The sequence below is a fragment of the Fusarium flagelliforme genome (assembly GCF_020744385.1).
Source record: "Fusarium flagelliforme strain FIESC 12 MPI-CAGE-AA-0113 chromosome Unknown B0J16scaffold_7, whole genome shotgun sequence".
Taxonomy (NCBI): domain Eukaryota; kingdom Fungi; phylum Ascomycota; class Sordariomycetes; order Hypocreales; family Nectriaceae; genus Fusarium; species Fusarium flagelliforme.
In genome coordinates this window covers 182,998-197,347 of record NW_025763509.1, presented here as the reverse complement: position 1 = coordinate 197,347, position 14,350 = coordinate 182,998, and the positions used below count along the sequence as shown (strand labels likewise).

The following is a 14,350-nucleotide window of genomic DNA, read 5'->3' as shown; positions in this document are numbered from 1 at the left end:
GGGCTTGGGAAGAATGTTACTGAATTTGCTGTTTTGTACCGTGCTTAATTACAATTAAGTTCTTGTGTTGTAAGCATATAAAGTCGAGGGACGAGCCGCTTCTTGGATTTTAATCTCATCAACATTAATCAACATTCAACCAATCCCAAAAAGCAATCATGGCTGCAGCATCTCAATTCAAGAATGAGGAGTCCCTGATTTGTGAACTCCACTCCGAGAGTACTCTACCTTTCCTTAGCTATCTCGTTCAGTGCAAACAGAATAACCAACGGCTCGACGGATACCTTCCAGGATGTGAAGGCTGGTGTCGGTGAAGCACCACGCGCTATTCCCCACGAGTCTGAACAGTTGGAGAAAGTCCTCAACACCCTCATCGACAAAGGCCCAAGTGGTCATCACAAGAAGATACATGGAAGCCCGACTGTGAGTTGTCATTATCACCGCATTTCTTATTCATACTAATTATACAGGTAACCATTGTTGGCGCTGGAGTTTCCGGCCTTTGCGCCGGCTATGAGCTGAAGAAGGCTGGATTCGATGTTACAATCCTTGAAGCATCTTCCAGAGTAGGCGGTCGTGTCAAGACCTTCCGAGATCCCACATTTGTTCATGGCTTGCATGGCGAAGGCGGTGCTATGCGCATCCCCAGAAACCACTTCCTGCTCCACAAATACATTAGAAAGTTCGGACTTCACTCACAGCTTTTCGAATTCGAGATGCAAAACAAGTTTATCTATGTATCTGGCTATGGCAGAACACTCACCTATAAAGAATTCAATGATCTCTTGGGTGCTCGAGATACCAAGCTGTTATCTCTTTTCCCCGGTCTTCGGGATTCTGAAAAGGGCAAGACATGCGATCAGCCCTTCACTGATGCCGTGAAGCCGGTCGTAAAAGCTTTTTGGGAAGCTTACGGTCCTGTTACTGGCGACCTGACGCCCAAAAACATCGACATTGAGGCTCTTAAGCGCGCATACACTAAGATCACGGCGGACTTTGACAAGTACTCGCTACGATCTTACTTGACTGATGTCGCCAAGTGGTCTGAGGATGCACTGAATCTTTATGACCTCGGAAATGCGCATGTCGTTTTTGAGAATGGCTTCATTGAATCCTTCAAGGATGCATTCCTATCGAGTAATGATGGTGGCCACGACGCTGGTATGCAGCAGCTTCAGATTGGAATGGATGCTGTCCCCAACGCCTTTGTCTCCGTTGATACAGGAGAGGGTAAGTCAACGCCGCGTGGCCCCGTGCTGGAAGCGGCTAACATGTCTCAGATTCATTGGTCGACAATGTCATCTATGGTGCCCGAGTCACTGAGATCGCCACAGATGATCGACAAGCACCCGGCATTCCCAAACAAGCACCCATCAAGGTAACCTATGAAGTGACCGCCAACAGTTCCAAAAGATCTATCACTTCAGATTATCTCATTCTTGCCATTCCATATACTGCGCAGCGAACCATCGCCAAAAGCCGACCCTTTGTGCCCAAGCAGGAAATGGCAGTCCGCGACGTCCGCTATGTTGAGGTGACCAAGATCTTACTCCAATACAACAAGAGATGGTGGGAGACTATTTTCAAGGCTGCCGATCAAGGTAAAGATGGAGGTCTGGTCAGCGACTTGCCCATTCGCTACACCATGTTCCCAAAGACAGATGGTAACGACCAGTTCAAAAACTCTAACCGTGGTGTTATCATGGCTGCATACACCTTTGAGCAGGACGCCACAATCCTGGGAGCTCTTTCACCCGATCGCAGAATTCAGCTGGCAGCTGAGAATCTGAACAGAATATTCCCCGAAGCCAACTCACTGGATCTTCTTGAAGCTGGAGCATCCCAGGTGTTTCCAGCTGATGAACTTGCCGGTGGAAGCGCATTTTGCTACTATGGCCCTATGCAAAAGACCAAGTTTCTAGAGACTATGCAGAAACCTGATTGGGAGGACCGGATTTTCTTTGCAGGCGAACAGGCTAGCTTTACTCATGGGTGGATTCAAGGAGCTTTTGAGGCTTGCCTTCGCTGTGTACAGCAGATTTGGACTGTCGCCTCGAAAGAAAAGGCACAGTGAGCCATTGAGTGGGCACATCGCCCGGCTGCAGGATCGTTTCACTTAGTTCAAGTTTGGGTAGCTTATGTATCTATTCAGTCCTGCAATTAATCTATCTTCTGCCTCTATAAAACTCCACAATCTTTCAGTCCCATCTGTAGTATGGTATTTTTAATCCCCTTCAGCAGTAACAGAGCTTTTTTCTAAGATAAGGTAATAAAGGACAGAAAGGCCTTATTAGCAAAAGAGACAACTGATCAAAACAGGAGCACCAGCAGCAGGCACAGCAACACTCAAGCCTATTCCAGCCACATTGCAGAATATGCAATCCCACTTCCTGCTGTCACCACACTCAATAGTGTACTTGAGGTATCCATGTACGTTGGAATTATCTCCGGATCCTTCCCTTGGGATGTTGCGCATGGTGAGGTCAATGGTGGCAGGAAGGCTGTAGTACCGGTCGACTTTCTCCTCATACTGGCGACACTGGCCTTCCTTGCCAGGTCGGGTATCGGGATGTCGGCAGACCTGAGTCACCACCTCTCGCTCGCTTGAAAACTTGCCATCCGTAGCCAACGTGTCGAACACAGCGGCCATGCGCTCCAGCGAGTTATTTGCAGGGTCACCGCTGCATTCCCAACTGATAGTGCACTTATCGTTGAGCTGACGCCTGGTGGTGTCACACTTGGAGCCGCCTGGTAAGAATGACTCTCTGGCTGTTTTCAAAATATGGCTGGCGGGTTTGTTCCAGAACTCGACTGTGTCGTTGGTCATCGAGCCATCGATCTTCATCTTCTGAGGTTCGGGCTTGGGTTTCTCAGTGTTAGAGTTGGGGTCAGGATGGCCTCGGTGGTTACAGACGTATGCGCTGGAGCACCATTTTCCATCTGCCAACTGGAAGACTCTGTCTCGGTGGTAAGAGTAGCATTTGAGCCATTTATCTTTTTCGTAGGAATGCTGAGTGACTCCAGACTGGTTGGGGTCCTTTACGTCGAGAGAGTTAATCACAAACCATTCGTCGCCGTTGGGCATAGTGAACCCGACCGATCCCCAAGGGTATTGACCGGTCCAAGGCACGTTGACCATCCAGCTTGGCTTGTTGGTGTTTTCACCCTGGCCGGTCCAGACGTCGCCGCTGTAGTAGAGGGCCTCTCGGGAGGTTGAACCGCCGTTCACACCTAGCCCGATGCCACAATCGGCGAGGACGAGATTCTCGTTGGGCGTGTTCTGGGAGTCGGCAAGGGGAACATGAGATAGGAAAGCCAAAGCCGTGAGGGCGGCTGCAAAATTCTTCAAAGTCGTCATGATGGATACAGATAGACTGTTGAAAGGATCTGTTACACTGTTCCGTGTTTGGAGTACGAGTAGGATGTCTGAATTGGAGCTTGGCTTTAATTCGAATTGCACGACCTAGACACTCCTATTTATATGCCTTTTACAAAGCTCTCACATCTTGAATCTTCCCATTCGAACTGATGACAGCTGAATCTTACTCATGAATGACCAGCGAAGCGCGGGACCACTAAAATCTGACGGTTCTTACCTTGCATCCAGTTATTTGTGGCTGTGTATCGTACGCTCGCTCAGATGGATGAAGGTATCATGGATCCAACAAATGGTTGTGCAGCTCTGTCCATGAGGGTTTTACATGACACCATTCTTTGGTTGGTGGAATACCCCTGTCACTTAGTGGGTTCTGCTGGCCATCGCTGTTTAATCAATATCCCGCCCCTGTATTTCGACTGTGTCGGGCCTCCGCCTGAATTGTAGTTACCCTGGCGCAGTAAGCCTGTGCCGCTCATTTACTGGATTTCGTTGACGATGGCTTGTATACTGTTACCGAGGATGATCCTTATGGCGTTGCGAGCTTTTTCCTACAATACAACTCTTCTTTGTAAGATCAGATCATATCTAATACCACTGTACGCTTAACCTGTACCCCCTGAACTTAGACTCCGGTGTTTGACTACTGGATAGTTCTGATATACAATGAATATTATCAAGGCTAACTTTAATTAATCGCAATCGAGGATTATCTTTAATAAATTGTGGCTCCAATTTACCTGTGATTGTCTTGTCGATCGGTACTAGCCATTGAAAGTACCGGGAAGCTTCCTAGGGCTGAGGGCAGCGATGCAAGGGTGATAGATGTTTGCAAGTAACGTTGCATCGCCGATCAAATACATCGGCGAAGCCGAAACTGAAACAATGGCCGAGTTAAGGAACTCGGTAATTATCTTTCCGCCAATGTAACGGCGGGTAAATCCAGCCCAGTCACAATCTGTTCCGGTTCCAGTGGGTCTTTGCGGCTGTCATTACAATTGTTTATTTGCGAAGACCGTCATCTCATTCGCTCGCTTGGGAGGCTTCCCGCTGACGTGAGAAGCATACATCGGCTACCTCCGTTTACGCCTGCTTTGAGTATGTCAAGCTGGGGACATGCTAAACCAGAGGGCTACAATTGAGGGTTATAATTGCATAATTGCCTGACCCCTCGTTAGGGCTGGTAGGGTTACCAATGATAGATGTCTCGATGGGGAGAGGTGTATCTATGGTCTTGTCCTTTATCGAACTCAAGAGAAGACACAGTCAGTTAATTGGACACTCAAATGTAGTAACTTCAAAAGTCGACTTTAGTTCCTATAAGTAACGGACCGACGGCCAGATTCAGTATAATCTTAAACGCTTACTTCAATGTATGTTTATCACTTATAGCCTTAATAAATTTTAAAAGTTTAGTGTGAAACAAGTTTCCTTGTCACCAGCCAAAACTGTATAGTATGTAATCGAGGTAACTGAGAAACTAAGGCGGTTTTGTTTTATTTCTTAAGTAAAACAATTGCTAAACTCTATTGCTGGGTTGCAAAGGTGAAAAGTAACTTGTTTACACCTATCATACCGTACAGTTAACATGTAGCTATAAGTATAAACTACGCTAAGCATATCCTGCGATCGTGCACTTATGTTTACCTATTACAAAGCAGTCTTATATCCTAAACTTAGCACGACCGAGCGAGAGCTATATGCGTAGTCGATTCTTGTTATTAGGTACTACTAGGTTATTTTACCTATCTCCTTAATAGCTATCTACAGAGAAAATAAAAAAGATCGGTTACTATACATAAGAATTGATCTTCAGAGCCTCCTTATATTTTGTAACCGTAGCTTGATTTAATGCGCATAGCGCAATATAGACCCCTCGGGTATAATTCCCCCTTTATCAAGTTCCATCTAGGGGTTTTGTAAAAGACAGTTGAGGCGGATTCCAGTAGCAAAGTAAGGACCGACAATTGGGATAAAGTCGGCAACATAGGCAGAAATAGTCTGAGCCTTTGAGCAACCGCCAGAACCAGGAGCCTGAGAGGAAATTCTAGCCTGGTACGCATCCGCACGAAGCGATCCGTCACGGTTGTAAACGTTCATGCGGATGATGCTAGGAAGCCAAGTCCCCCACTTGAGTCCGGTACACTCCATACCCTCCAACGGACAGTCAGAGTTATGGGGGCACCTCTTGCCTGACCGACCTCCACAAGCAGAGTTGGTGCGACCAGGCTTGCCCTCTTGCCACGTAAAGCCATAGCAATTGTTGTAGACGGTGTAGCCGTTGGCCTTGCCAATTCCATCGGCCGTCCTCCACATGGAGCGGATCAAGGCATCGCGCATCTGCCATCCACTCACACGACCCACAGCTCCCCACTGACCATCGAGGATGAAGCGTGTAGTGACGCCGTTTCCTGCACTGGGCCCGTTGCAGAACTTGCTCCAGGCGCCGCGGGTTACGTCTGAGAGACCGCCCTTGTCACTACTGACGTCGTACATGCGCGTCCAGAGCATGTTGAAGGTATCAACATCACCGACATTGACCAGGGCGTCGGTGTACATGCCGTGAACTTGGTAGATCCAGCTGGCTCTGGCTTCCAGAGCATCGGTTTCGTTGGAGCCGGCGGCTTCCTGGCGTGCAGCTTCTTTTCGGACAGCTTCAAGCCAGTGTTCGGGCTTGGCCTGATGAATCATGGCGAGGCCTTCAGGTTGTTCAAGGTGCTCAGAAGCTGGCTTGGGCTCGGTTGGGACAGAAAAGACAAGAGGGGTGCTCGCCAAGATGGCGAGCATGCTAGAAGTGAACTTCATGATGAAAGAAAGTTGGTGACTTGTAGTGGTCTACACAGTTGATGTTCGTGTTTGAATGCTAGGTTATTCATGGACAACGAGCGATATATATACGGCTGTGAGCCATCGTTACTGCAAATCTCGCTACTCTGTCACCGCTTTCTCATGTTATTGAAATCAACCCTTGTCTGACGATATGCAGTTACGTACAGCGACTCTTCCTAACGTAAACCTTTCTAGTATAAAACTTTAACTAAATTAAGAAGCTAGACTGGAATAAACCAAATAATTTCAGCCATGCTGGACCTACTACATAGGGTCTCTCATGATTCAAGGTTGATCCCTTCAGGGTAGGTCGAAGCGTAGGCTCATCTTATTTAAAGTCGCCTGTATCAACTGAACTCTAACTATCGCTAACATAGCCACGCGCACATAGGGTCTCTTAAAAGCCAGCAGTATTTAAGTTTTGTAAACAGCGACTTCCACCTAATAGGCAGAAATACGACGGCCATATTCTCGGCTAGTAGATTTTCCACGACTGACGTTCGAGCCATAGCAATATCACTGAACATAAGGTTCGTTCGGCTCTGTGGGGCTGTGAAGGTGGCCCTTGCGTGGTAATTTCATCTGGCCAAAGACACTAATTGCACTTTCAAGTGGAAAGACCTTTCCAATTTTCATACGGAAGTTGCCGTCATTGGATAAGATAGTTTCTAGAACGGCGAAGCTTGTCTACTTTTGTCTATGCGCTCCAATCGTATAGTTAGCGCATAAGGTCAGATTTCCCGTTAATGACTTCGGCAGTTGCTCTACGGTTATTTAAGCTTTTAGTGAAATTAAAACTGCGGCATATTCTACGCAGGGTCATGTCATATGACGAGCTTAACAAGAAGTCTCTAGCTACACTAGTTTTAGTTTGGCCGCCATAAGCTTCTTTGGGCTTCTAGTACGTGACAAGCATAAATATAATGCTAGCCATCTGAGTTCAACTTCCGTTGTTGGAACTTATTTTCTGCAAGCCTTCATTATGCGTTGTGCAGCTCTGTTGTTATCTATTACTCTATTGACTTCTGTTCAATGTATCAAGCTTCGGAGAACAGAATTCAATGTCTTGATATCCGCGAGACAATCACTCATTTTGTTCACAGCGGACGGGTGCAAGGAATGTGATCGAGTCCAAAGAGTGCTGGACGATGTTTCTCCAGTACTCAGCGAAACGGCCATTGCCTCTGTCAACTGCAATGAGGAGCCTGTGGTCTGTGACGATGCGCAGATATTCACTGTACCAACGGTAAAGTACACAATGGGTAACAGCGAGCTTGTTACATACAAGGAGGGATTGGATGCGTCTTCGTAAGTTAAAATATGGCTCCTCCTCTAATACTTTGCTAATAAAAAATCTAGGATTGTGAAATACATTGAAAGACAGTCAGGTCCTCCGGTCGTGGATATTGGTAACCAGAGTCACATCGACTTTGCGCGTTCGTCTCGCGTAGCAGTAGTTGCATTTCTTGGCCCATCAGGAATTGAAGAGGCTCGCAAAGAATTCAACACGATTGCAGAACGATGGCGAGGGCATTACAGCTTTGGGTCTGTTGATAGACTCGACAAAAACAGTGCACAACATTCGATCGCTGTTTATATGCGGGAGGAAGAGGACCCAACCTACTATTCCGGTCCTTTCAAAGTCGACGATATTGAAGCTTTCTTGCAAGGTGCAACGCAGCCATTAATTCGCGAATTCTACCCAAGTTCCTATGAACAAGCCATCGCGGTAAGTAGCTATCACTCAAATATGCTTCTTGTAATTAACTCTTTAAGGACAAAAAACCACTAGCTCAGATATTCTTCAGTAAACATGATGAACGATCAGAGCTTGTCAAATCTTTGATACCCCTTGCAAAGGAGTATAAGGATCAGCTCACATTCATGACGATCCTTGTTTCAGACTTCCCTAATAGGGTTGAGAAAATGCATCTGAGCAAGGACTTAAGATACGGGTTCGCTATAGCGGACCATTATGGAAGGGCGTATCCTATGTCAACAACGACCTTGTCCGCCAACAGGATCAAGAAGCACGTATCCGCCTTCTTGGCAGGAAGCTTGAAACCTACTATCAAATCTGAGCCAGTACCTCAAGCGCCAACTCTCCCACCTTTTGTAACGAAGTTGGTAGGCAGCAATTTCGATGACTTCGTTTATGATAAGTCACGAGATGTCCTCGTCGAGTTCCACGTACCATGGTGTCAATACTGCACTGAGTAAGCTTTCTATTTCCATCAACTATTAATCGACAAAGCTTAAGTCTTCTAATCTAGCTTACACAAAGTGATGAACGAGCTGGGGTCCCAGTATGCAAAGTCAGGGCTTGCCGACAAAATTGCTCTAGCGACTATCAACGTTGATAGAAATGATGTGCCACTTGAGATTGACTCATATCCATCGCTCCGATTGTATCGCGCTGGCGATAACGGGATTGCTTCTTTCCAAGGAGACTTGACTCAGATGCTAACAGTAGAACAACTGGATACCTTTATTTCTAAAAATGGAGGTAGTGGGGTTAGTGCAATAAGTCAGGGAACAGCAAATAATCATGATGAGCTCTAGTGCTAGGTAGAATGCATATAAGCAATCGTCAACACGTATTTCTCCACCGTCCAAGCCAAGTCCAACGAAATCAATCACAAAACCACTCAAGCTATTGCCGACTTCAGGGATCTTGTCACGGCCATGGCAGCTTTGCTTCCAGCAGGACAGAAACCCACCTTTTCCGTCGACTTTCCGCCTACCCTCGAGTCTCTTGATGAATGCCTCGCCTCCTAGCAGCAGGCTATCACTCAACTTTCTCTTCTCACGCAATTGCGCGAAATGTATGTTAAAACGATCAGGAGAAACCCCAACGCCACAAAGCAGCAAGTCATCGAAACTGTGGCTCTCACTGCTCCTGATTGGGTCACAAATGAAAAATTGGCCCTTATGTGGAATGGGGTGTCAGCTAAATACTCGGATCTGATGAGCAATGCAAAATAAGGGATAATAGTTCACCTGTTGGAAACTCAAAGATCGAAGACAAGAAACGTGATCCTATTTCCGTACTTTCTTTGACCACAGCCAATTTAGACAGCAAGAAGACTCGATAGCGATTGGCTGGAAGGTTTAATAACAATTGAGATACGTTGGTCTCTGGACAATATGGCAAACTCACCGCATCCTACTACATCCATGTGACTGGTGAAAAACCTGCCAAGAAGCCGGCGGGCATCAAATCCAAAGCCATTGTCCTTATCCAACCGGAATAAACTAGGATCTGATTATAATTCCATTTAGGCAATTTGTCTATCTAAGCGCATGAGCGTTTTCATAGGTTGAGACTTAACAGCGAGCCAGTCAAGGCCACGGCCCCCTCAGCTTACTCAGACCTAGTACCAAAATGGTAGCAGGAGCCTTTGCCACTCTTCTGGTATAAATACGAATCTATCCCGGATTCTTTCCCTGGCTGATTAACATCTTTTCATTCTTCTCGTCTACTACATGGTTACTTCTGCCATTACCGATATCATTCCCCAAAATGACTACAATACAGTCTGAGTCTAGCAAGACTTCACGACAGGTTATCACACGACAGGTTATTAAACTCTTGATTGCAATTTCCCTGCTATCAATCGTCTTCGGACTTATTCTACCAACAAAGCTCTTACGTCTCTTACCCGTGATATCATCAATTGTCAGCCTACAATTTGCCTACGACGAATATTTCTTCCTTTCTTGTTGGACAAAACGAGAATATCAAGTGCAAGCCAATCAGCTGCTACCACGACGGTTTGCCAACTGGACACCAGCAGGAACTAAAGTTGTTTTCGGAAGCTTTACGCTAAGTTTAGCGAGCGGAATGGCGAATGTCGCAACTGTTTGGAACGACTCGGGGGATTTGATCACCGTGCTGTCTTACCTCGCTGGAACTCTGTTTGCGGCCGGCCATCTTCTCATTTTTGGTCCGACAGCAATCAAGCTGCTGGCCAAGATCCGGCGTAATGATGCCAATTCTCCGAGTACTGAATCACTAGAGCTGTGGTTGAAGATGCATGCTACGAGATCCTTTGTCGTTGACTCGCCAGCTGTTCTCTGCTTCATCATCGGACTCCTCAACGCTACTTGACTTGTTACATAAGTCTTACAAGCAAGCATTATGAGGACTTCTCAAGTCGACGGAAGAACTAATGGCAATGCCATGTAAATACAAGTTGTTCACCCGAAGACTAGGCTGAAAACAGGACAATCTTACATTAGAGCCTGGAAAATTCAATAACTGCGAATGTCATTTTATATCTTAATGTTTCTGGAACTGGTGAACTGTCGAAGCAGGCCTTTCCCGAGTTCATGGTCTAGGTGCCAATAGCCTTATCATAGGGCTTACCCTAAACTATGTCCTGTTGTAATTCAATGCCCCTTGCCCCGTGCTTGAAAGCCGCCTTGAATAGATTGAACGACTGAGAAGGCAGCCGTAATGATAAAGATCAGAATTAGAAGCCAGAAGGTGTACCACCGCACGCCATTCCGCTTATCATGCCAAATTTGTGTCAAGCTTGTTGGGGCAGCTTCATCATAAGCCTGTTTGAGAATAACAAGCCGGTCTCTTTTAATGCTGCCCACCTTCCCTTAACTCCATGCATTGAAAGCTTTAGGAACATTTAAGTCCTTGTATCCAGAAATGGCTCTTTCCCCCAATTGCGTGTTGATGGAATCTCGTGAAGACCTTTCGTTCCAGCCGAGACAACGGCGGGGATGGAACTGGTATTTAATGGTTCCGTTATCGACCGCAAGTAAAAGCCTGAAGGCCAGATTCAGAGAGCTCTGTCAATTTGCCCAATTGAGGCAAAGTATAAGAACGGGCTACTGGATACGATAACTAACCTCCCCTTTTTTGCAACTTGTATTTCGTTATGAACCGTGAATTGCCCTGTATTACAATGGCTTCTCAATGTGCAACGGGGCATCAACCCGGCGTCCGTTATTTGATCAACAGTCCTCCCACCATTTGTCTAGGCGGCTATCCTCAGGATAAGCCAGACTTACCAGCAATGGAGAATACTCCAATCAAACTTTTCTGGTATGATACCCTCACATAAAGCAGGCGTCATGTCGGGATTCATTTTCGTGTGTGGCTGTAGGGTTAGAAGTCTCAGCTTGATTTGCCGACGTGGCCCAATCAGATTTTATTAAGACTGCAAACCTACCCGTAAAGATACGGAGGTTAAGTTACCACAACTACGCGATAGTAAAGTAACAATAAGATCTATAATCTATAGCATCAGTAGTACCCTATTTCCTAATATAAGTTAAGTGCACGTATAAGTACTATTGATAGTGTATGTTTAATTTACTAAAGCTCTTACTGTATCCCTGGCTGAGAGTGTATATACGCACTGTCTGCTTAAGGGGATTTTAAGGGATACTTATATCAACAGTTTCACAGCCTTAGCGCATTTCCCATGCTCGCTTAAGCTGAACAGCCCCATCCAGCACAAAAATGGCGATCGTTTTGTCTAGAACTAGGAAGGCTTGGCTACTCCCACCCCAATTCGACGTGCAGCTTCAATAGCTCTAGGTCGATGACTCCTTTACCAAGATACCCTGTTATGCTTGTACCTTGTCATCATTTAGACCAGCCCAGTGGCGTTAATCTCTTCTCAAGCCTGCAGGCTCTGGTCCCACTCGGCAATTTAGACTGTGACCGACAAGCTCAAAAGAATGGCGATCCCCCTGAGGTGTTATGTGCGCAGCCTGCCGCAGTGCAACTCTTGCCCCTAGCATTGACTTCACTCCTAGCAGTCATGAAAGCTAAGGACCCAAAGGATAACTTTTGTCGGAGATTCGCCCACCAAACCACTGTCATTGACGACAAACTCTACATTGACGGTGGTTGGGTCAACTTTGATGACTTCCAGCAAACCCATGAGAACTACTCTAGTAAGTTGACTGATTATGACGCAAATTCCAACCAGAATTGAATAGCTGATTTTCTTTTCGAGATACTTGGTTGGCATACCACGATCTCAATACCCTCGTGGAAAGAAACCGCGAACTTTGGCCAGACTTAAACATTAGCCTAAGCAAAAATGCTAGGTACATTGAATACTATTGCGAAGACACCTTTGCAACCATGCTGAACTTTATAAATTAGTATCCCGAGCGTACACGGCGGTATCCTTTGGGGTGATAATGTCAACAAGCGATTTTACCTGTACGGCGGCGAATGGAACAACGGCTTCTCTCAAGAGCCTTACAGCCTACTGAGCTACGACATCATCTACGACAAGTGGGATGACTTTGGAACCCCCGATATAACTCCCCCACCGAAGATTGCTTCGTATGGTGCCGGCGTAGGCGTTTCAGAGACTGGAATGGGTTACTATTTGGGAGGATGGATAAGCAATGCATCCATGAGCGGATGGACCGACGAACGATCAATGACCTCAAACTTCTACAGATATTCCTATGATTCGGGGGAGTTTACCCAAGAGGCTGGCATTGGTAAACAACCGAGAGCCGAAGGAGGTATGGTATGGATCCCGGCAGGTGATTCTCTCGGACTACTTGTGTACCTTGGAGGCATTGTCGATCCTCATGGGAACAATACGGAGGCTCCTCAGCCATTTGATGAGGTTTTTGTCTTTGATGCCAATGGAAACAGGTGGTCAACTCAGACAACCACTGGTGAGATACCTCAGAACCGGCGTCAGTTTTGCGTTGACGTGGCGTGGGCACCTGACAAGTCCACCTTCAACATGTAAGCACAGTTTTTTTTGGACATGAAACGTCATGCTGATATAACACTAGTTACCTCTGGGGAGGGTTAAGCGTACAACCACCGGTCGTCAATGCCACCTCATTCAACGATATCTATATCTTAACTCTTCCCTCATTTATCTGGGTCAAAGCCCACCCGGACCATCACGGGAATGCCACACTTGAACCAAAGCTCCGTCACTACAGTGCTTCATGTAACATAGTAAAGCACATGTCCCAGCTGTTAGTCATTGGAGGCACGTACACCGACACAGATGACTGTGACCAAGCGTACGAGGCATGGGGGATGCACAACTTTTGGACTGGAACCTACCACAACGCCGGTAACAACAAGAGGTATTGGGCTTTATACGACCCCAACATTACTGAGAATGTCGTACCTGCTGATGTGTATAATGTCACCGGCGGAAATAAGAAAGGTGGTGCAAAGCTCATGGCTCCTAAGGATGGTTTTGATGAAGGAAACAATCTTCTTGAAACCTTGCTGGGACGTAGACCAGAAATAGCAGAGCGTTCGCCAAACCGCTCTATTCCCTCTCCCACCAGCACATCACCTGCGACACCATTACCTACCTCGTCAGACCACGGGTCCAAGCTCTCAACTGGCGCTATTGTTGGGATTGCTATTGGTGGCGCTGCAGGCCTGGGACTTCTACTACTCGTATGGTTCTGCATTGGTAAGAAGATTAACCACCGTCGCCAACAGAGACGCCAATCTTCCATGACACAAAATCGGTATGAGTTTGATGGAGCAAATATGGTCAACCCTCCGAGCACTGTCAGTCCCATTACATCGACTGGATATTGGGGAGAAGGGTCTGAGCCTGTTAGTCCGCATCAAATGAGTCCTCACCAGTCTATCTCTGTATCTCAAGCCATACCGACAGAGCTTCCTACGGAGCGACATGGTACCGACCACGGTGTCAATGAGTTACCTGGATATTCGGTTGGAAGGAAGACGCCTGGTGTGTCACAAGAGAGTTAGTCTCCTGTGCCCTCACGAGTTACCATTCTTTATGCTATCGACTATCCTAATCCTGCTCGCTCATGCTTTGGGGATTGTTATAGGCTGTTCGAATTGGGTCAAAAATTCACTCTGCCAGTTAGGAAAGAATATTCGGGCGTACATGTTTAATCTGGAAAGGATTCCTAGATCCAATAGCGACGGGCACTTTCCAGAAATAGGCTTAGCTTAAGCTCAAGCGAAAACTCAAGCTCAGGCTGGGCGATTTAGAACAAATGGACAATCATGGTTGAGCAGAGGAGAGTTGCTCTAGGTTATGTTAGTGAGTTATCATCGTGAAAAGGTAATAAAGATTGCAACTAGAAATTAACCAAATTGTTGGAACTTAAACTACACTACACCAAAGATAGTTGAAGCCC

General features: G+C 46.5%; 6 protein-coding genes across 6 annotated transcripts; 4 read left to right on the top strand and 2 right to left on the bottom strand.

Moving 5' to 3' along the window:
• Positions 1-158: 158 nt before the first annotated feature.
• Positions 159-2,074, top strand: B0J16DRAFT_403721 (uncharacterized protein; the record flags this gene model as incomplete). Its single annotated transcript, XM_046132732.1, has 4 exons — positions 159-245; positions 292-423; positions 471-1,230; positions 1,281-2,074. The coding sequence occupies 4 exons, from the start codon at positions 159-161 to the stop codon at positions 2,072-2,074; spliced, it is 1,773 nt and encodes a 590-aa protein (XP_045978514.1).
• Positions 2,075-2,146: 72 nt separating this feature from the next.
• On the bottom strand, positions 2,147-3,847 carry B0J16DRAFT_417731 (uncharacterized protein). Its single transcript, XM_046133695.1, has one exon. The coding sequence runs from the start codon at positions 3,356-3,358 to the stop codon at positions 2,291-2,293; it is 1,068 nt and encodes a 355-aa protein (XP_045978513.1). The 5' UTR covers positions 3,359-3,847; the 3' UTR covers positions 2,147-2,290.
• A 1,236-nt stretch (positions 3,848-5,083) lies between these two features.
• B0J16DRAFT_348253 (uncharacterized protein) lies at positions 5,084-6,222 on the bottom strand. Its single transcript, XM_046128702.1, has one exon. The coding sequence runs from the start codon at positions 6,179-6,181 to the stop codon at positions 5,285-5,287; it is 897 nt and encodes a 298-aa protein (XP_045978512.1). The 5' UTR covers positions 6,182-6,222; the 3' UTR covers positions 5,084-5,284.
• A 682-nt stretch (positions 6,223-6,904) lies between these two features.
• Positions 6,905-8,767, top strand: B0J16DRAFT_364547 (uncharacterized protein; the record flags this gene model as incomplete). The annotated part of the gene is made up of 5 exons (XM_046129947.1): positions 6,905-6,917; positions 7,201-7,513; positions 7,565-7,934; positions 7,982-8,421; positions 8,479-8,767. The coding sequence occupies 5 exons, from the start codon at positions 6,905-6,907 to the stop codon at positions 8,765-8,767; spliced, it is 1,425 nt and encodes a 474-aa protein (XP_045978511.1).
• Positions 8,768-9,728: 961 nt separating this feature from the next.
• B0J16DRAFT_375082 (uncharacterized protein) lies at positions 9,729-10,471 on the top strand (the record flags this gene model as incomplete). The annotated part of the gene is made up of 1 exon (XM_046130662.1): positions 9,729-10,471. The coding sequence occupies one exon, from the start codon at positions 9,729-9,731 to the stop codon at positions 10,314-10,316; it is 588 nt and encodes a 195-aa protein (XP_045978510.1). The 3' UTR covers positions 10,317-10,471.
• Positions 10,472-11,991: 1,520 nt separating this feature from the next.
• B0J16DRAFT_309617 (uncharacterized protein) lies at positions 11,992-13,952 on the top strand (the record flags this gene model as incomplete). Its single annotated transcript, XM_046124918.1, has 4 exons — positions 11,992-12,127; positions 12,190-12,283; positions 12,342-12,947; positions 12,998-13,952. The coding sequence occupies 4 exons, from the start codon at positions 11,992-11,994 to the stop codon at positions 13,950-13,952; spliced, it is 1,791 nt and encodes a 596-aa protein (XP_045978509.1).
• Between the last annotated feature and the right edge of the window lie 398 nt (positions 13,953-14,350).

Bases quoted from the DNA above. Each gene is read 5' to 3' on its own strand.
- B0J16DRAFT_417731 (XM_046133695.1), bottom strand. From the start codon at position 3,358: ATGACGACTTTGAAGAATTTTGCAGCCGCCCTCACGGCTTTGGCTTTC.
- B0J16DRAFT_348253 (XM_046128702.1), bottom strand. From the start codon at position 6,181: ATGAAGTTCACTTCTAGCATGCTCGCCATCTTGGCGAGCACCCCTCTT.